This window comes from Chiloscyllium plagiosum, unplaced genomic scaffold (genome assembly GCF_004010195.1).
Source record: "Chiloscyllium plagiosum isolate BGI_BamShark_2017 unplaced genomic scaffold, ASM401019v2 scaf_229, whole genome shotgun sequence".
In the NCBI taxonomy this organism is placed as follows: Eukaryota; Metazoa; Chordata; class Chondrichthyes; order Orectolobiformes; family Hemiscylliidae; genus Chiloscyllium; species Chiloscyllium plagiosum.
This window is the reverse complement of record NW_025215357.1, coordinates 9,840-30,462: the sequence shown is the minus strand read 5'-3', so window position 1 is coordinate 30,462 and position 20,623 is coordinate 9,840. Positions and strand designations below refer to the sequence as shown.

General features: G+C 40.6%; 1 protein-coding gene across 1 annotated transcript in view; it reads right to left on the bottom strand.

Moving 5' to 3' along the window:
- Positions 1 to 20,391, bottom strand: part of LOC122548302 (endothelial PAS domain-containing protein 1-like) — a 101,852-nt gene extending 81,461 nt beyond the window's left edge. Inside the window, exon 1 of the mRNA XM_043686830.1 lies at positions 19,929 to 20,391. Coding sequence (XP_043542765.1) covers positions 19,929 to 19,954 — 26 coding nt within the window. The 5' untranslated portion in view covers positions 19,955 to 20,391. The remainder of the gene's footprint in view (positions 1 to 19,928) is intronic.
- Between the last annotated feature and the right edge of the window lie 232 nt (positions 20,392 to 20,623).

Below are 20,623 nucleotides of genomic sequence, written 5' to 3'. Positions count from 1 at the left end.
CTTCAGTGAGTTTCAAGAGCCAATAAGTTTCAGCTGAGTAGTTGTTACATTCTTCTAAGAATGTAAGACAACATTAAGAAAAGTCTTAATAAGAAATTGCAGCTTTGATGTGTTTCCTGGATTAATGACACAAGCTAATAGGATTAAAAGCTTTTTTTTCTACAAACCTAAGTATACGTTTTATATCAGTATCAAGCAAACAGTTTAACCGTAACCCTAATCCTCTCAATCCTTTTATATGCAGGAATAGTTTTTTACTATCTACTCTATCCAGACCTTTCATGCTCCTAAAAAGGTCTTTCAAATCTCTTCTTAGCCTTTTCATCTCCAAAGAAAATAGTCACAACTTTTCCACTCTATTCTGATAACTGAACTTTCTCAGCCCTGGATCCATTCTCATGAACCTCAACTGAACCCTCTCCAATGTATTTACATCCTTCCGAAAGTAAGCCACCCAGAACAGCACACTAGACACAAGCTGAGGTCTAACCAGTGTCCTATATAAGTTCATCATGACCTTCCTGCTTTTATGCTCCATGTCCATTTCAAAGAAGCCGAGAATACTGGATGTTGTATGAAGCGCTCTCTACCTGTACTGCCACCTTTAGTGACTTATGCACAACTACACACAGGTCTTTTTATCCTGCACAGCCTTTTTTTCTAGAAATTTTTAAGAAACCTGTTCAAGGAGGTTATTATATACCTCTGCGCCAGGTGGAACTTGAACTCATAGTGTTATGGCCCAGAAATGGGGGATACTATAATTGCTGCACAAAGAGCCACAAAATCCTGGAATTTGAGCTATAATGAAACTCAGTGAACCTGATGTGATTTGAATGCACAAATTTCTGATATTCTACCATTGGTACCACAAGCTCACATTATACAGTCTTTCCAACATCTGTGTATCAAAGTGTATCACCTCACACCTCTCTGCATTGAACTTCATCTGCAACTATCTGCCTGATTTCTCAATGTCCTGTTGAAGTACTATACTGTCCTCTTCACAGTTTATAATTTTCCAAAGTTTTATATCATCTGCAACTCTATTTTTTATTTGAGCCTAGAGGAGGATTCAGCTTGCACATGCTCAGTCTTTCTTTATATTTCTTAGTTTTAATTGACAAAGGCTGAAGAATTCCATTTCGTTTAACTTGGACTTTTATTTTCTCGTTGCCTGTTATTGATCGTAAAATCAAGTATATTTGCTTGGAAAATATTAGAGATCTTTTAATGGAAAGAATTTTTCAAGTGCATGTTGATTTTCTGGAGTCAATCTTTCAAATGAAATGTTCCACTTGAACATTTTGAATATTTTGGCAAACTATGTGCAAAAATAGGACTTCTATTAAATTGTGAACATATTTTGCAGCAGCGTTCATCTGCAGCCTTCAGCAACAATTCAAAACGTGTTGATGGTTAAAAGAAATTCACAGTCATTAGTGGAAAGCATTTCCAGGCAACTTATGGAACATTTTGTCATGGTGAGATTATGTTGAATTCAAGGAATGATTCAAATTATGTTAAATATTTTAAATGTTGGAATTTTACACTTCAGTGATATTTACAGCCCCAAAGGTCATAAGAGAGAAAAATAAAGAGGAGAAAGGAAACTAATACATTTTGTGCAATACTGTGGTGTAAGAGCAAGTTTGAGGCTGAGCATTCTACTGTCAGTAACTTACCCTTAACACCTCAAACTCTTTCCACCATCTACAACAGCAGCAACTTGTCAAAATTTCATTGACACCACCTTCCAGACTTATGACTTCTACTATCTAGAAGGACAACTGCTGCTGTTCTTGGGAATACTACCACGTGCAAGTTGTTGTAAGTAACACATCAATCTGATTTGGAACTATATCGAAGTAGCTTCACTGTTGCTGGGTCAAACCTGTGGAACTCCCTCTGACCAGCAATGCGTTCCTACACACACGCACACACATACGCTGCACCACCATTTGGTCAAGGAAACTGTCCCTTTGCCCTTTTTCTTCCCCAATCCCAGCCCCCTCCCATTTATCTCTCAATCCCCCAGCCCACAAGCCTCATTCTTGATGAAGGACTCTTGCCCGAAACATCGCTTCTCCTGGTCCCCGGATGCTGCCAGACCTGCTGTGCCTTTCCAGCACCACACTATCGACTCTGATCTCCAGCATCTGCAGTCCTTACTTTTTATTAGATCCCTTTGCAGGCAACTATACCTAGCTTCTTGCACAGCCTTCAGCCTCCCATGTACTGAAAATGTGTTGCTGGAAAAACGCAGCAGGTCAGGCAGCATCCAAGGAGCAGGTGAATCAACGTTTCGGGCATGAGCTCTTCTTCACATTTACCATAGCCATGGAGAGGGAAAGGAGCAGTTACCATGGGAAGATATTTAATTGGGGAAAAGAAAATTATGACGCTATCAGACAGGAGTTGGGAAGTACAGATTGGGAGCAATTGTTCCACAGAAAGGGCACAACAGACCTGTGGAGACTGTTTAAGGAGCAGTTGTTGCGAGTGATGCATAAATTTGTTCCTCTGAGACAGGCAATAAGAGATAAGATTAAGGAGTCTTGGATGATGAGAACAGAGGAGCTTCTCATCAAAAGGAAGAAGGCAGCTTACATATTTTGGATGTAGCAAGGATCTAGCACAGCTTTAAAGGATTACAGGCTTACGAGAAAGGAGCTCAGAAATGGACTGAGGAGAACCAGGAGGGGGTACGAAAAGGCTTGGTGGGAAGGATTAGGGAGAACCCAAAGGCATTTTACTCATACATGAGGAATAAGAGAATGATCAGCAAGAAGGTAGGGCCCGTCAGGGATAGTGTAGCGTGGAGTCTGAGTAGATAGGGGAAGCCTTAAATGACTTTTTTGCTTCGGTTTTCAGTAAGGAAAGGGACCTTGCTGTGAATGAGAACTTTGAGTAGCTGGGAAATAGGCTTGAACAGATCAAGATTAAAGAAGTTGATGTGCTAGAAATTTTGGCAAACATTAAGATTGATAAGTCTCCAGGGACAGACCAGATTTACCCTAGGCTGCTCCGAGAAGCGAAAAAAAATGTTGCTAAGCCATTGGCAAGGGTATTTGCCTCCTCACTCTCCATGGGAGTCGTACCAGAGGATTGGAAGGAGGCAAATGTTGTTCCTCTTTTCAAGAAGGGTAATAGGGAAATCCCTGGCAATTACAGACCAGTTAGTCTTATGTCTGTGGTTAGCAAGGTTTTGGAAATAATTCTGAGGGATAGGATTTATGACTATTTGGAAAAGCATAGTGTGATTAAAGGCAGTCAGAATGGCTTTGTGAGGGCAGGTCATGCCTCACAAATCTTACTGACTTCTTTGAGGAAGTAACAAGACAGGTCGAAGAAGATCGAGCAGTGGATGCGGTGTATATGGACTTCATCAGGCATTTGATAAGTTTCCCCATGGTAGGCTCATTCATAAAGTCAGGAGGTATGAGATACATGGAGATGTGGCTGTCTGAATTCAAAATTGGTTGGCTGACAGAAGGCAGAGAGTGATTGTAGATGGAAAGTATTCTGCCTGGAGGTCAGTGTTGAGTGGGGTCCCGCAGGGCTCTGTTCTTGGGCCTCTGCTCTTTGTAGTTTTTATAAGTGACTTGGATGAGGAGGTTGAGGGGTATGTTAGTTAAATTTGCAGATGACACAAAGGTTGGAGGTGCCATTGATAGTATTGAGGTCTTTTGCAGGCTGCAGCACGACATAGACAGGATGCAGAGCTGGGCTGAGAAATGGCAGATGGGGTTCAACCTGGGTAAATGTGAAGTGATGCATTTTGGAAAATCAAACTTGAATGCTGAATATAGGATTAAAGACAGGATTCTTGGCAGTGTGGAGGAACCACGGGATCTTGGTGTTCAAGTGCATACATTCCTCAAAGTTGCTACTTAAGTCGATAGGGTTGTTAAGAAAGCATATGTTGTTTTGGCTTTCATTAACAGGGACATCAAGTTTAAGTGCTGCAAGGTTTTGCTGCAGCTCAACAAGACCCTAGTGAGACTACACTTGGAATATTGTGTCCAGTTCTGGTCGCCCTACTATAGGAAAGATTCGGAGGCTTTGGAGAGGGTGCAAAGAAGGTTTACTAGGATGCTGCCTGGACTGGAAGGCTTGTCTTACGAAGAGAGGTTGACGAAGCTCGGACTTTTCTCTCTGGAGAGAAGGAGGAGGAGAATTGACCTGAATGAGGTATACAAGGTAATGAGAGGCATGGATAGAGTCGATAGCCAGAGAATTTTCCCCAGGGCAGGATTGACTCTATACCTGTTAGGAGGAAGGTATAGAGGGGATGTCAGAGGTAGGTTGCTTACACAGAGAGTTGTAAATGCATGGAATGCGTTGCCAGCTGTGGTGGTGGAAGCAGAGTCATTAGGCACATTTAAGCGACTGCCGGACATGTACATGGATAGCAGTGAGTTGAGAGGTGTGTAGTTAGGTTATTTTATTTTAGATTAGGAATAATCCTCGGCACAACATTGTGGGCTGAACGGCCTGTTTTGTACTGTGCTTTTCTATGTTCTATGTTCTATGTCATAACAATGTCTAAACAGGTTGTTTAAAATATCTAAAATCAATGCCACATTGGTTATAATGAGCTGCTTCTCTTTCATACATTGGATTGCTGGTGTGATAGAGAAAGCTGCTAACAATGTTGGTAATCAATTTTGGAGAACTTTACAATCATTATCAGAAGGGAAACTGTCAAATTCTGTTGTTTTAAAAACAAAAATAGACATTTTCCACTGATTTATCGTCCAGAAGGAAAATAATATTTATCTCTATTACAAACATAATGACTAAAATAGGTCTCTTGGCAACTAAATATGATAGACTAAGTTGCGGCATTACCATAGTTACCACATGCCAAGTAATGATATGATCAGCAGCCATAAGCAAAGATGTAATGACTTGCGACGTAAAGTATTTTGGGTATACTATGCATCCCTCACGTATGTGACTTTATCTCAGGATGATCTAAACTATCTCCAACTCACGGCTGGAAAAATCTAGTAGTCCTTCTTCCCTTTCTGCCCTCAGGCTTTGTTCTTCAATGTAAGTCAATACCAAAATCCAGACAGTCAAGAATTACTTGAATTCACAACAACATAGTCACTGTCATGAAAACAACTGGGCCACAAGTGGTTTACCCACAAAAGAAGTAAAACAAGTCCAATATAATTAAATGATCTGAAAGCATTTATGATGTAACATAGCATGGGCCAACTTACCTAATGGAAAAATTAATATTTGCATTTACTAAGAAATAAAAAGGAAGAACTCAAACTCTTGTAATTTGAATCAAAAAGTGACCATTTTCCATCAGGGTCATCATTAGCAACAGGAATTGGACTGATCTATTTCCTTCCTATTCAGGAGCATGCTGACCAATTGTACCAACCTAATTAAGACCAACCTGCACCACAGGGGACCCTCTTAACAGGTTAATGTCACACTCCAAATTTACTCTGAAACCTCTGTGGGACTCAACAACAAGACAGGAAACAAGCTATATAACAAAAGACTATTATCGTCACTCATTTTGATATGACGTCATCATAATTCATTTTGACTTAATTTTGTAAGAAAGATATTTTTAAAATACACCATCATAAAACATTCCATAATGAAGTAGCACTTCCTGGGCATGAACATGGAAGTATCTGTAGAGTTTTACACTTTAATTTCCCGAACTAGCGATGACAGTAGAAATTGCCTTCACAAGACTGTCATATAGACTAAATGAAAAATGACGAAGAAAGCACAGAATAATGTCATTTGACAGGTTTTTGTTTTCTTCAGCTTGGATCTCTTTTTGTAAATGCTTTGTATAACACCATCTTTTTTGAACATGAGAATGGAAATGGGTTGCCATAAAATGGAACTAGATAATTAAGTGGCTAAAACTGAGCACTGCTTACCTTGTCTCAAGGGCTACAATTACACAACACGACAACCAATTTGTTAACTCCTGCACAACAGATTATACTTTGCAATTCATTGTATTTAGGGTATGTTGATGCCATGCAAAGTACATAGAGTAACTGGAGAGTGTGAAATTTGGTCATTGAAAAGGACTTGAACAAATCAGGCCAATTCAGAATCTTCTGCAATCTTTGAAGGTTTGTGGCAAAGAAATCAAGGTACAGCCAATGTTGGGATTTAGGCCCTACATCTACTTTGCACACCTTTTTCTTCAACCAGGTAAATTCACAGTTCCTGCAGCATGTGCCATGTCATGTGTGAGCTGTGCGAAGGCATATTTCAACTAGATCATCTAGAGATCAGCTAGAATATGACAAAAAGTAGCAATAATGGAAAAGGATCAACAGGTTTGAATGGTAGCTTTGATCAGGATTTGAGCTCTGGGCTGAATTAATGAATTTGACCTACTCTTGTGAAATAAGGCAGGGCAGGTGACTGAGGTGTCAGTGGGGGAACACTTTGGGGCCAGCGACCACAATTCTGTTAGTTTTAAAATAGTGATGTAAAAAAAAGACCAGGTCTAACAGTTGAAGTTCTAAATTGGAGGAAGGTTTAATTTTGACGGTATTACGCAAGAACTTTCAAAAGCTGATTGGGTGCAGATGTTCGCAGGTAAAGAGATGGCTGGAAAATGGGAAGCCTTCAGAAGTGAGATAACAAGAGTCCAGACACAGCATACTCCTGTTAGGGTGAAAGGAAAGGCTGGTAGATATAGGAAATGCTGGATGACTAGAGAAGTTGAGGGTTTGGTTCAGAAAAAGAAGGAATCATATGCCAGGTACAAACAAGACAGATCTAGTAAATCCTTAGAAGAGTATAAAGGTTGTAGGAGTATACTTACGAGGGAAATCAAGAGGGCAAAAAGGGGACATGAGAAAGCTTTGGCAGATAGAGTTAAGGAGAATCCAAAGGGTTTTTACAAATACATTAAGGACAGAAGGGTGACTAGGGAGTGAATAGGGGCCATCAAAGATCAGCAAGGCAGCCTTTGCATGGAGCCGCAGGAGATGAGTTAGACCACTTTTGGAATATTGAGTGCAATTCTGGTTTCCTTCCTATCGGAAGGATGTTGTGAAACTTGAAAAGGTTCAGGAAAGATTTACAAGGATGTTGCCAGGGTTGAAGGATTCAAGCTATAGGGAGAGGCTGAATAGGATGTGGCTGTTTTCCCTGGAGCGTAGGAGGCTTAGGAGTGACCTTATAGACGTTTATAAAATCATGAGGGGCATGGATAGGGTAAATAGACAAGGTATTTTCCCTGGGGTGGGGGTGTCCAGAACTAGAGGGCATAGGAATAGGGTGAGAGACGAAAGATATAAAAGGGACCTAAGGGGCAACAGTTTCACTCAGAGGGTGGTATGTATATGGAATAAACTGCCAGAGGAAGCAGTGGAGGCCGGTACAATTGCAACATTTAAAAGGCATCTTGATGGGTACATGAATAGCAAGGGTTTAGAGGGATATGGGCCAAGTGCTGGCAAATTGGAATAGATTGGATTGGGATATCTGGTCGGCACGGATGAGTTAGACCAAAGGATCTGGTTCCATGCTGTACATCTCTATGACTCTAAGAACCGTTAATGAATGTAGCACCTTTGAAAGCAGGAGATGCGCCTTCCGATACACTGAGAAATGTCTAACAGCAAAATAACAGGAAAGTGAAAGGAAGTGTGTCATTACTTTTGTAAATTCATCCACAGAAAGATTACTCCTCTTCATGGACCTTATTACATCAACTGTATATATCAGGTTCACAGAATGTGACTTTCCTCCTATTGAAAATGAATACTATTTCAGGGTATTTAAGGTTATTTCAAGTGCTACATGTACTTGAACTCATGCACCCATAAATTACACTGTTCCTCAGTCCCATAGCTATCTAATTTTCCCCAGAGCGTTGGAGTATTTTCTTAGACTTGTGCTTCCCAAGACCTCAGATATCTTGTCTTGCTGAAACATGCTGAACAGCAATTCAGACCTCAAATGTACAGATTTTTAGTCGGACATTATGTTAGGAGCAATAGCGCAAATTAAATTTGCAAAGGGTATCTTAATGATGAATCTTCTAAAAAATCTGTGGAAACAAAAATGTTGAGAAGACTACAGTAACCTTTCTTTGGTGGTTTAATGTCATTGAGTCCTGATGTTAGAAGTCTGGATGTTATCCTTAGCTTATATAGAAGGAATAATATTTATTGCATCATTCATATCTAGATAGGATGCACACATTTATATTTCCTTCCAAAGCCATTTCCCCCCTCTTAACTATGAAAAGGAGATTTGTTGCTCCTGAATTGAGATGAATTAGCTCTCATAATAACTCTTCATTCTAAATTGCATTCTTTTTCAGTCTGATTTCAGAACCGTTTAGTTCTAAATTAAAAGGAACAGGATAGGTCAATAAAACATCCAGGATCTTGGGATTTAAAAATGGATGCATATTGTACATAGGCCAGGACATTGTGCCTTCTTCTTCACTGGGAAAGCTTCAGCTGAAGCATTGCATCCAATACTGAGCACCACATATTTAGAAGGATGTTGATACCTTGAAGAGAGTGTAAATGGGACATACTGGAATGGTACCATCAAGTAACAACTTTGATGATAAGGAGACAGTAAAAAAGCTGAGATTGTTACATTAGAGAGGATGAGGAGAGCTTAAATGGAAATATTTGAAATGATGAGGAGTTTTGATAGAATAGGGAGGGAAATTTGTTTACAGTAGCAGGAGGAATAACAACCAGAAATCACAGATTTATGATAGCTGGTAAAAGAAATGAGGAGACTTTTCTTTTATGGATTGAATTGTTATAATCTGGAATGCATTGATTGAAAGGGTGGTGGAAGCAGATTCAACAAAACATTGCAAAAGGAAATTAAAAACTTACAGAAAAGCAACATTTTACAGATTTGTGAAAATGGAGGGGAATAGAGTGAACCCAATAGCTCTTCCACGAGCTACATTTAGCACCTCAGTCCAAATGGTCTCTTTTATCAATGAAAATGGCAAATCTGCTCGATTGATAAAGTCAATGTTTAATTGCAAATTTACAATAACATGTAAATTTGTTTCTAGCTCAACAGCAATGTATTGTTGCAGCTTTATGTAGCATCTTTAAGATTTAATAAAGCTGAAGGTCATCACCAGAGGTTTGAAGAAAGAGGAGAAGGGAATTTGTACATGGATGGGTGGTGTAACGCTTGCCTGGAGAGCTTGTCTATCAAGAATTTGAAAAATAGAAGAAGGTAGGAAGATTTAGGAAGTAAATCCAAAAAAGTGGGAATGAGTGCCCAAAGATACAGCTGAGGAAACAAAAATGGTTTAAAAGAGCGCAGAGTACTCAATTGGCTAGATTCAGATACAGAGAAAGTTTGCAGAGAACATGATAGTTTTGGAATGAGAGACAAGCTCAGGGAAACATTTAAAAACAGATGATCTATTACTCCTGAAACAATGAGGGTAATAGGTAGTCATAGACATATAGGATAGGAATGAAACAGCAGGATTGTGAATGAATTGGAATTTATAGACAATAAAGAATTGATGTCCAGCTTGCCAAATGTTGGAATAATCAATTCTGTGACAACAAAGACATGCCTAAGGGTTTGAGTGGCAGTTGGGCTAAGGCAGGTGGAGTGGGTGGAGGTGACCAATATTACAGGGATGATAAGTAACTGATCTTTATGATCAAAGGAAAGGGTATCAGAAGCCCAGCTCAGGTTTGAACAAGATACCGAGTCTGCAGTCAGACTGGTTCAGCCTGAAATATTGGCTGGGGAGGGGGATTGAGCAATAGCAAAGGTTGTGCGCCAACCCAAAGGTGACAACTTTAGTCTTCCCAATATTTGACTGGAGGAAACAAAAAGGTCTCAGAATCTATGCTCATGATTCAGTCTAGCAGAAAGTGAGGACTGCAGATGCTGGAGATCAGAGCTGAAAATGTGTTGCTGGAAAAGCGCAGCAGGTCAGGCAGCATCCAAGGAGCAGGAGAATCGACGTTTCGTGCATGAGCTCTTCTTCAGGAACTTCTTGATTCCTGAAGAAGGGCTCATGTTCTTCAGGAATCAAGAAGTTCCTGAAGAAGAGCTCATGCCCGAAACGTCGATTCTCTTGTTCCTTGGATGCTGCCTGACCTGCTGCACTTTTCCAGCAACACATTTTCGGCTCTGATCTCCAGCATCTGCAGCCCTCACTTTCGCCTCCAACTAGGAAACTTGTCATGTATTTCTGCAGGACATTATTATTTATCATGAAATCTTGCAAATTAATTGGAATCGAATTTTTGTTTCAGTACAGTTGTCTAGGAAAGTGATAGTTCTTTGATGAGTAAGTGACAAAGCCACATTCAGTTCAAATCTTATTATGCTTATTTATTTATCATCGTTCAGATCAAATCCAGAAGACAAAAAGATCAATTGATATACTCAATGACATACTTCAAAAATGATAACCAAGTTAAAAGATATACATTGGATTTGAAATGTAAAATGTTTTTTTTAAAATAAGGAAAGTACCTCTGTTCAGTCAACAGTTAAAAATCTCGTTTTACTTCTGAAAAACAACATACCAAATCTAACTAAACCTAATGTCTATAACACACTGAGCCTGAAAGTGACCCTAATCAACAGGGGAAAAAATAAAGTCGCTTGGGAAATTGAACAAGACCTGCCCAAATTTTTACTTCTATCTTAGTATACACAATGAAATCCAATTCAAAAAAGCTGCAGGAATCAGATACCAATCTTTTCTATCCAGAGGCTTGAATAATTAAACAGTAGTAGGTTCCTGAATATTGTTGTCTAGATTCTCTGATGGGAACCACCCTAAACATTTTGCAAATCAAAGAAAAATGCTGACATCATATATGTATATAAATATATATTAAATTACCAGAGGAAAGGTCACAGTCAGGGTATGTCTTTTATTAACGAATCAACATGAAAATTCAACTAAAACAACTTTGCTTCAAGTCTAACAAAATATCTGATTAGTTTTTCCAGTAGTGAATACACCACTTTTGTTGTGTCATACAAAAGCTGCTGTAATTCAGTAATTAGGCTTCAACTCACAAATCAGTTTTCTTTTCATGTTTCCTTCATTTCATCTAAATTCTGGCCCCAAACTTGCTCTCAGAACAATGGTGAGCCAAGAAGCTTTCACCGATATTTACGCTCAAATGTAAATGGAACTTTAGGTGAGGGTAGATGGAGAATTCAACACAAAAATCCAGCAGCTGCCATTCAGGTAACATCATTTCATCATTACTTTCATGAAAACAATATCTCATTGTCTGCCTGATCATTGAACAGCATGTACAACAGATACAAGCATACACTCTCCTTCACAGTTAAACCTTTTCCATTTCAGTCTCTGTACCATGTTATTGTTTTATTAATTCACAGGATATGGACTTCACTGGCAAGGCCAGCATTTATTGCCCCATATCTAATTGCTCTTGTAAAGGGGGCAGTGAGCTGCCTTCTTGGACCACTGCAATTTATGTGGTGAGTGCTATTAGGTAGGGTATGTTAGGCTAATAACTCAATGATGACGAAGGTACAGTGATACACTTCCAAGTCAGGATGGTGTGTGACTTGGAGAGGAACTTGGAGGTGATAGTGTAACAATATTCCTTCTGCCCTGAATCATCTAGACGGTGGAGATTGCAGGTTTGAGGGGTGCTGTCAAAGAAATGACATGAAATCTATTAATTTTCTCTGGCACGGTAATTAAATATTCCAAATATGAAGTTGCATTCCTTCAGGTCTTAATTGTTGGATATTTTAAACCTATTTAATGTAAACTGTATTTTAAGTCCTTTTTTATCTTCTTTTTACTTCTCTCAATCCAAACAATTTTATATTTGTTTATTTCTCTTTCTGTACCTGATCTGACATTGAAATCAGCCATTGTAGATGTTACCTACTTTTCAAATCTTCGAGATTTCCTTTACAATTCTTAACCTGCTTGGTTCACACAGGTTCCACTGTTTTCCTTGTTGTGATGTGACTAACTTACACATTCAACAACTTGTACTTACAACTTAAGAAAAAAACTAACACCCATTTATCTTTGCATAGATATAGGGAGAAAGATAAATTCAAATTTTTTGACAACTGTGTGAATCCTGATAGAGTTTTAGGTAACCGTGGTCTGTGTACATTGTTTATATACTTACGGGATCCTATTTTAATTTTGTTTTTCTTTAAACTCTGTTTTGTAGCAAACAGAATCCTACTGACCCTGTACTTAATCACCTATAGTCTCCAATCTCTTGTCCTCTCTGCCAAGACTTGTAATGACCTTCCATTAGAAGGTTGTTACATCTCTCTCATTCCTCCTATGCAATCATTGCAACAATAAAAAAAAACTTATTACTGCATCTTATTGTTTTCAGGTCATTGCTACTGAGCAATCACCTTTGCTCTCACAGTCATCCTTTTTTCCGATAATCTGTATCATTCTTAATATCTTTCGTAACCTATTTCCTCATTCAGCCTTTTAAAATAGCTTCTTTCCCAATTCAGTTACTTTCATGTTTAGAAAAGAAACCACAAGTCAGGGTATTAATTACATTACTAACAATGATTAGAGGCTAAATGAAACTAAACTTTTCCAATTGAATTCTTACCTTTTTGCTTCACCCGCTAGTGTGTGTCAAACTTATTGGTAAAATAAAACTAACACAGAAACCATGATCACATGAAAAGGGAATGATGAGTGTTCCTATTATTGATTGATTGGTTAGAATTTGAAAAGTTGAAGTGAAAATTTGTTTCCAGTGTTCAACAGAGCAGGTAAAGGACACGCTCTAAGCATTCCAGCAGTTCATGAGTTATCTTTTCAGTTTAAAATCCTGATTCATCTGGGTTTATTTTTTGCACTTGGGAGACTTTGGTCATTCTTCATGTATGAACCTAAAATATTGCCATTGAGTTATACTTGGACAGTCCAGTCTAACACGAACCTATTATCACCAAACGTCCATCAGAGAGAATTTTCCAGAAGGAAATGGAAACCATAGCTGATGTATCCATCTTTTTCTCTTTCAAACCTTAACCAATCTGCTGTGCATTTCCTGCCTTCTGCAGATTTATTTCAAATGTCAAATATTTTGGTGTTTCTTTGTATCTGTGCAATTACATTTCCCACTTGCCACAGCATATTTCATGTGTCACAACTTGGTGATCACTCTGATAGAATCGGCAGTGAAACTATTCCTTTAAGAAGGGTTTAAGCAGAGTTGTCCACAGAGGTATACAGAACATGAGGGGTTCACAGCTGCCAACACTCCCATTGTCATACAATTTGTCCTACGTTCATGGGTTAAAAGCACCAACAAAATTGAATTTCCAGCTGCCTTATAATAATAAAAACAGAAGCCCAATATAGTATGCTCCCAGATCACTTCCTCTTCTTGCCCCTCTCCAAACAGGGAATGTCCTGGGAATACAATTGTTACTCTTGGCAATGACAAATACTTGCATCACATTTTAGGCAACTTCAAACTAAGTGAGGCAGTAGTGTATTGCACAAGATAAAATTTAATGCAAGTTAATTTTACAGAAATTAATTTTGCTTTTGCATTTTCTGAATCCATGTAAACATATATGAAAATGCCAAATTAAAGAGGAACGATTGCTCTGAACACTTTATAGCCAAATTACAAATGTGTTTAGACAGATTTCCTCCCTTCAGAACTACGCTTACCACTACTACTACTAAATCCCATTCTGAGAACTCAGCAGCAATGCTGGGATCAAATAACTCCCTTGTTATTGGATCTGATCCAGCCTGGCCAGTTCAGTCACCTGGATCATCTCCTGTGAAATGTCTTCATATCAATTTTTCTAGAAACACTGTAAATGTGCACAAACCTGAGTTTATCAGTTCATGAGAAAACCCACTAGAAGATACCAACACCCTGCATAGCTTTTACAGAAAACTCCACCATACAAAATGTAACCACAGTTCTGATGCCGATAACCTGCCCCTCACTTGCATTATTTCTGTTCAGCCTCTGACTTGATCCTGGTCTGCAATACCCTTTGTGATCGCATCTTTTCCTCACTCTGTGACTCTGTGAGATTCTATCTGCCCATTTCTCTTCACACTCTGAACTTCTTAATAACACCTCAAATTAGGGCTTCACTAAAGTACTATGATGTCACTCCATTACCTCCACAAGCCTAGTTATTTCTTTCTGCTTTTCGAAGTGCCTGGTGAAGATTTACTTCTTCAACTTTGGCTTTGGTCACTTCCCCTAGTTCTTCCCTAGCCTTTGTTCAGTGCCTTTTTTCATGTAAAATGCTTTAGGTCATTTAACTAAATGAATGGTCTGAAAGCACGTCAAGTTTCAAGTTAATTCATCAACATAACAAACTATAAGCAGCCTTTTCATTTCAAATGAATGAAGAAAACCCTTTCAAGTGAGTGTTGAGATGTGTAATTGCTGCCGAACATTACAATGTCACTATTTGATTCAAGAGGAAAATTGGTTGAGCAGAATCTAACAGCACCAACCACTTGTTAATGCTGGAAAGCAGTCATCTCAGTTGACTACCATAATAATAGTTCTGGAGAAGAGTCATATCGGACTTGAAAGATTAACACTGTTTCTCTCCTGACAGATGCTGCTAATCATGCTGTGTTTCCACAGCACTTTCTGTTTGTATTTCAGATCCCCAGCATTCACAGGATTTTACTTTTATCTTAAATATAATGATATTTACATTTACACTTTCGTTTTTGTTTGAACTGTTTGTTTCTGACTTTTTTTCCCTATATAAACAAATTTGAAAATAATTGTGATGTTTTACTAAACATAAGAATTATTGTTGAGGTCATTAATCTCAGAGTATCATTCTGCTGTGGGACCAACACATTGAGACTTGGTAGCAGTGTGCTGACCATTTCTCCTGTGAAAGATCTACCTATTTGTTACAAGTCCTAACCTATGTGTTACAGTAATAGCCAGGGTTCTAGCACCTACTGAACATAAGAAAGCAAGAGATTGCTTTTCCATGGATCACTTGTCACCGGCTCAAGCTTTCTGAGACTGCTTCACAACCACATCGCTCCCGCTGCAATCACTCACTTCTGCTTGCCCTCGTTCTCACCCTCACACACCCACCTCCAGATGTTACACTCCCTAACTTAATACCTTGTTTGTGCGTGCGGATCATTGCTTAGCACTCAAATAGAATGTCTGCACGGGAAATTTGAATATTTAACAGTAAATTTACATGGCCTCACATGGAACTTGACTCAGAGGCCAGCTCAGACCGAAGCTCGAGTCGCACCACGAGTCCCTTGTGTCACTCGCTCGTTGTGAGCGCAGTTCTCAGCTGAGATTTCAGGTCCAGTGCATTTGCACTGTCATCCCCCGAAATGACGCGATGCAACGTGTAACTTCAGCTTGTAGCCCATGTAGCCAAAGTATTTAGGCGACGTGTACAGGTGTTGTCACGTACGTATGGCTTTCAATTTTTAAATGAGGAAATGCCCCAGATATTTGTTGAAGTTCCTTGAAACAGGGGAAGTGGCCACGCAACGCAGTCGCTCTGAAAGGCCATTCCGCTATATGGGAAAACTGTGGATATACAGTAAAATAAGCGTGGGCTGGGCTACCCATATCCCAAAAAACCATTTCCTTTTCAAAATAACTACAATATGTTTTTAATTCAAATTCCAGAATACAGCTTTAGCAATGCGGATATTAATCTGAAATGATTTGGAGATGCCGGTGTTGGTCTGGGGTGTACAAAGTTAAAAATCACACCACACCAGGTTATAGTCCAACAGGTTTAATTGGAAGCACTAGCTTTCGGAGCGCTCCGTTTTCCTTTCCCGATGTAATTTGTTTTATTTTAGTTTTCCATAATAGAGGTTTTTTTCTCTGAACGCACGTTTAATGGATACGTACAGGCATTTGATCCAGTGAGATTCTGTGTGACCCTGCAGCTTTCTGGGGCTGAGAGTGCTTGTGCTTTCTCTCACAGACTTGCCAAACTGGGAGTAGTTACTGGATATCTCAATCACCAGCAAACATGTTTCAATATTTAAGAACAACATGAGGGTTCAAAGCTCCGCTTTCGACTGTTATTTGAACAAGGTTATTGAGAAAGAATCGATCAGGCTGATCGGAAAAACCTCCTTCAAGCTGGAACGAAACGGGTCGGGAGTGCAACCTCTCTTGCCTGTGGACCTGATTCCAGTAGTTACCAGTGCTGAACAGATGGCCCTGGTTTCATGCATAAGTTACTAATTGCAAACATGCTCATATTTGCATGCACCTTCTCTGCAGCAGTAGCACTTCTGTTACTCCATGCACTTTGTATGGTATGATCTGCCTGTACTACACTCAAAACAAAACTTTTCACTATACCTAGGTTCATGTGACGATAATCATTCTTTTGAAAGAAATTGACAGTTTACGTATGTGGTAAACATTAAAGCTGCTCAGTAAAATGTAGATGCTCCAACTGGAACCTTTACATAGAGTAGGCAAAACAAACACCATTCCAGTCACCCCCCACCACCCCATTCCACGGAACCCCATCAGGTCAGTGGGAATGGGGGGACGGGAGGTCAGAACTGAACGGTAGCGTCTGTTCTAGTTTCAAGAGTGGAAACATATTGGGGTTTAAACCAATTTTGGCTGTTGTCAAATGTGCAGGAATGAATCATATTTTAACAAAGGGCGATCTGATGAAGGTGTTCCAAAGCAAACAACCCGCAGACTGCATCAATCCATCACTCCCAACGATTTTTAAAATCAGCTGTTTTTAATTCATTGTCAGAAGGGCGTGCTTGCTACTAATTAACTTTGTTCTGGATTCATACATATATAAGAAAGCAGGAGGGCGGTATTTCTGCAGTTCTTTTGAAGTTAGGAGAAAGTAAACGCGAATTGGGTTGCAATCTCCCGCTGCCTCTGAGACACGTTCGCCAGTTTTGGTTATCAATGAGAGAGAGTAAATGGCTTGGATATGGGTTTGGGGGGTGGGGGGCACCTTCGACAAGCGCCGATTCAGAGAGTGAACCCGCTCCGTGCTTCTCATTCTGAGTCACCCTCGGAGCCATCAGAGCTAAGCGGCCCCCACACATTCACTTCCAATTGTCCCATCACTCATGTCGGCGTTATAGCGTGTTGTAACTTGCACTGAACACGCCGTCTTTAAAGGTAGCTGCGGAGTTTGGCCCTCTTGCCATAAACAGAACAAAACATTAACCACCTGCTGCCCAGGCCACTGAAAGCATTAGCCGTTATCGAATAGAAAAGGACAGCTTGCTAATATAGTCACAGCCTCTCTTCAGTGTGAGAAAGTTTTGTTTTCTCTCTCTGTGAAACTGGTCCTGGCTCTGAATTTAAAATAAAGTCCGCCACAGCGACTCCAAGTCAGTTTTATTGAGACGTTTACAATTAACGTTGGAATCGGGACTGTCCTCCCGTCTCTAAGAATATACGGATTTCTTCAGGAATCGGTACAGGAGACAAGTCAGTCTTTCCAGCCTTTCAATTCACACGCAACATCTAGTAGTGGCTGTCAAATAAATAAAGGCCTACTGCTAAACACAAGTTGCCTTGTAAATATAATTCGTAAGCATCAACAACACACCAGCATTTTCAGAAATACTTTAACAGGGTCGTGCTCCTGTTGGTTAACATCTATTTGGAATAGACTGGCACAACTCAAACCTCCGTGCCACCGTTCCCTAGCATCAGAGCCCCTCCTGAGAACCCAGAGTACTGGGGAACTGGCCTAACTCCTGCAAATGCACCAAGTTGTGAGGTAACCTTTCATTATGATTGTTCCAATTTCCCTTTTGAACTGTATCTTCAAGCCGTTGTCATATGCTTAGTAGTGGGGTAGAGTCAACAACATTGTAAGGTTATAAGAGCATAAGGTATAGGAGCAGAATTAGGCCATTCGGCCCATCGAGTCTGCTCCGCCATTGGATCATGGCTGATATGTTTTCTCAGTATTCCTTGATCCCCTTACTAATCAAGAGCCTATCTAGCTCTGTCTTAAAGACACTCAATGACTACGTCCTTTTGCTACAATGAGTCCCACAGATTCACCACCCTCAGGCAGAAGAAATTCCTCCTCATCTCAGTTCGAAAATGTCTTCCCTTTAGGCCTGTCCCTTGAGGCTACCCCCCAGGTTCGAGTCTCTAGTTGGAAACATCTTCTCCACGTCCATTCTATCCTTTCTCAATATTCTGCAAGTTTTTAAATCCACCAATACCTAGCCTTATGAACTCGACGTGTAAAGACCCAAACTCATCAACCGCTTGTCATCTGGCAAGCTCTTCACCCCCAGGATCATTCTTGTAACCCTCCTCTGAACCCCCTCCAATACCAGCACATCCTTCCTTAGATTTGGGGCCCAAATTTGCTGACAATATTCTAACTGCTGTCTGACCAGCACCTCATACAACCTCTGCTCTTGTATTCTCGCCGTCTCCAAATGAATCGCTAACATTGCATTTGCCTTCCTAACAAAACGGAGTTTACATGCTGTGGGCTAAGGTCAATCTTAAAGCAAAATAGCAATCCTGAACAGAGTCTCATTTCTGATCCCACCCTCACGACCAAGTAGTAATTCTGGAGAGGTAAACTTCTTCCTATCTGACTTCCTGCTTACCTTTAACTTCAACTGCCATTTAAACTGTTTCTGATTCTAACCCAGACTCAGGACAGCCCCCCGCACTTCGCCCAGACCCTGGTGGTAAAGTAGCTGTTGTAATCACCAAGTATTTTGCCACACGCAGTAGTTTGCCACACCCTGACAATGTGAGCCCTTTCTACCTCCGGGACGCCACTTCGCTCAGCAGAACTACCTAGAGGCACAAACTCCAACGAATTGTCCCAATGTCATTCCTGGGGGCGACCAGCAACTAGCTCCCAATATCCAAGACACGGCTGAATGGGCGGGGAAATGCAATCTTAACATCTTTAGTTTTCCACGTCTGTGTTTCTGTTTTTATCCAATGTTGAACCTTCACTGGATGTCGGCTGTACAGAATACAGGAGGGTCAGCTGATGCTGCTGTCCTTCAGGGGTCGTTCTCCCACTCAATCCCAGTTGAGCCCTAGTCACTTAGAGATGAATGCAACAGTCGTTTGCACGCGGGCTAAGGCCTGAGGGCAATATTCTTCTTGTAGATAATAACACACCGTTATATCATACAAGCCATGCGGTATAATTCCGATGTTCTCTCGAAATGCAAAGGCTCTCTCAAAAGAGAGGGAGGAGGGAAAAGGTCGGCGTTTAGTGCAGCCGCAGATGCCCCATGGCAAAGGGGAGCAAGCGCTTTAAACATCAAGAAAGTTGCTATTTGGTTTGAACCCTCCCTGGGGGAGAGGACATGCCCGACAACACAGTTGCCACCTCTCATCCGTCGGCCAGGCCTCGCCAGCTTGTTGATGAGACACAGAGCAGCAGTGGCAATATAAACACGTGAAGGAGAGCATGGATCAATCAATAGGTCACTGTTTAAACAGCGCTGACCCAGTCGCTGAGGTTTGAGCCAATTTGTCCCTTCTGGAGTTTGCCCTTGGGGAAGACTTTGAGGGACATATTTGCCAACATTGCTGGCCCTCAGAGCCAGGTCTGTCTGCAGACAGGTAGCAGCTGACAGCCAGCGACAGACAGGCCGCTGTCATCAACTTCAAACCGCAGCCCCAATCAGAAACAATCCGAAACAGAATGGTTGTTATTTATTAGTTAGTCTATTCCCGTCTCCTGTCAGCGCACCTGGTGATGTCGGAGTTTAGTCCCACTTTAAATAATATAAACAAAATCAGCCCGCACGTAATAATATAAACAAAATCAGCCCGCACGTAATAATAATATAAACAAAATCAGCCCGCACCTTATCAGAAATAAATTATTGCCAACTTCATCAGAACAAATGCAATCTCATTGCTTACCTTTTCTTCTCCTTCTCTGTTATCATGGTTTGGACGATTAAGTTTACAGAAGCAAAGAACAGACGGAGAAGTGCTGTTGACAATCGATGTTGTAATTTACAATGCAATATGGATGGAAAGAATCATCATTTGTTTTTCTTTTCTCCTTGATTTGTTTTCACTTCCTCTGCCGTGCACACCAAGTTCTGTGTTTTCTCTCTCTCTCGTTGCTCTGTCAGTCTCTCTCCCCCTTATCTCTTCATGTGGGTTTCTTTTTTAGATGCTTAGTTGGATCAAATAGTTCAGATCATGAAACAACCCGGAAACGAGAGGCGACCATACAGTCTCAGAACACTGCTGAGGATTGTACAGCCACTTACAGGCAAAGACCAATTATAAAGAGGGCAGGCAGCAGAAAAAGTTTCGCTCTTAATTTCTCGCACTGGGGCGGGAGGTTCAAGCTTTGCCTGAGGGCGGGGACTCTCTCTCTCTCTCTAGTCCTTTTTGGGCCAGATGACAGATCGCAAATGGATCTTCGACATGCGATAGGTTGTGGCCGGGCCCCGTCCCGCCCATCGAGCAGGGTCAGTTGGTGTTTTTTTCTCTGTCTCTGCTTGAACCTTTGGCCGCTGCCAATGGGAGCGCACAGGACAGGGAGCACCAGTCCTAGTTACATAACAACATTTTTTTACCAGAAAAGTTCTTATCTGATAAGA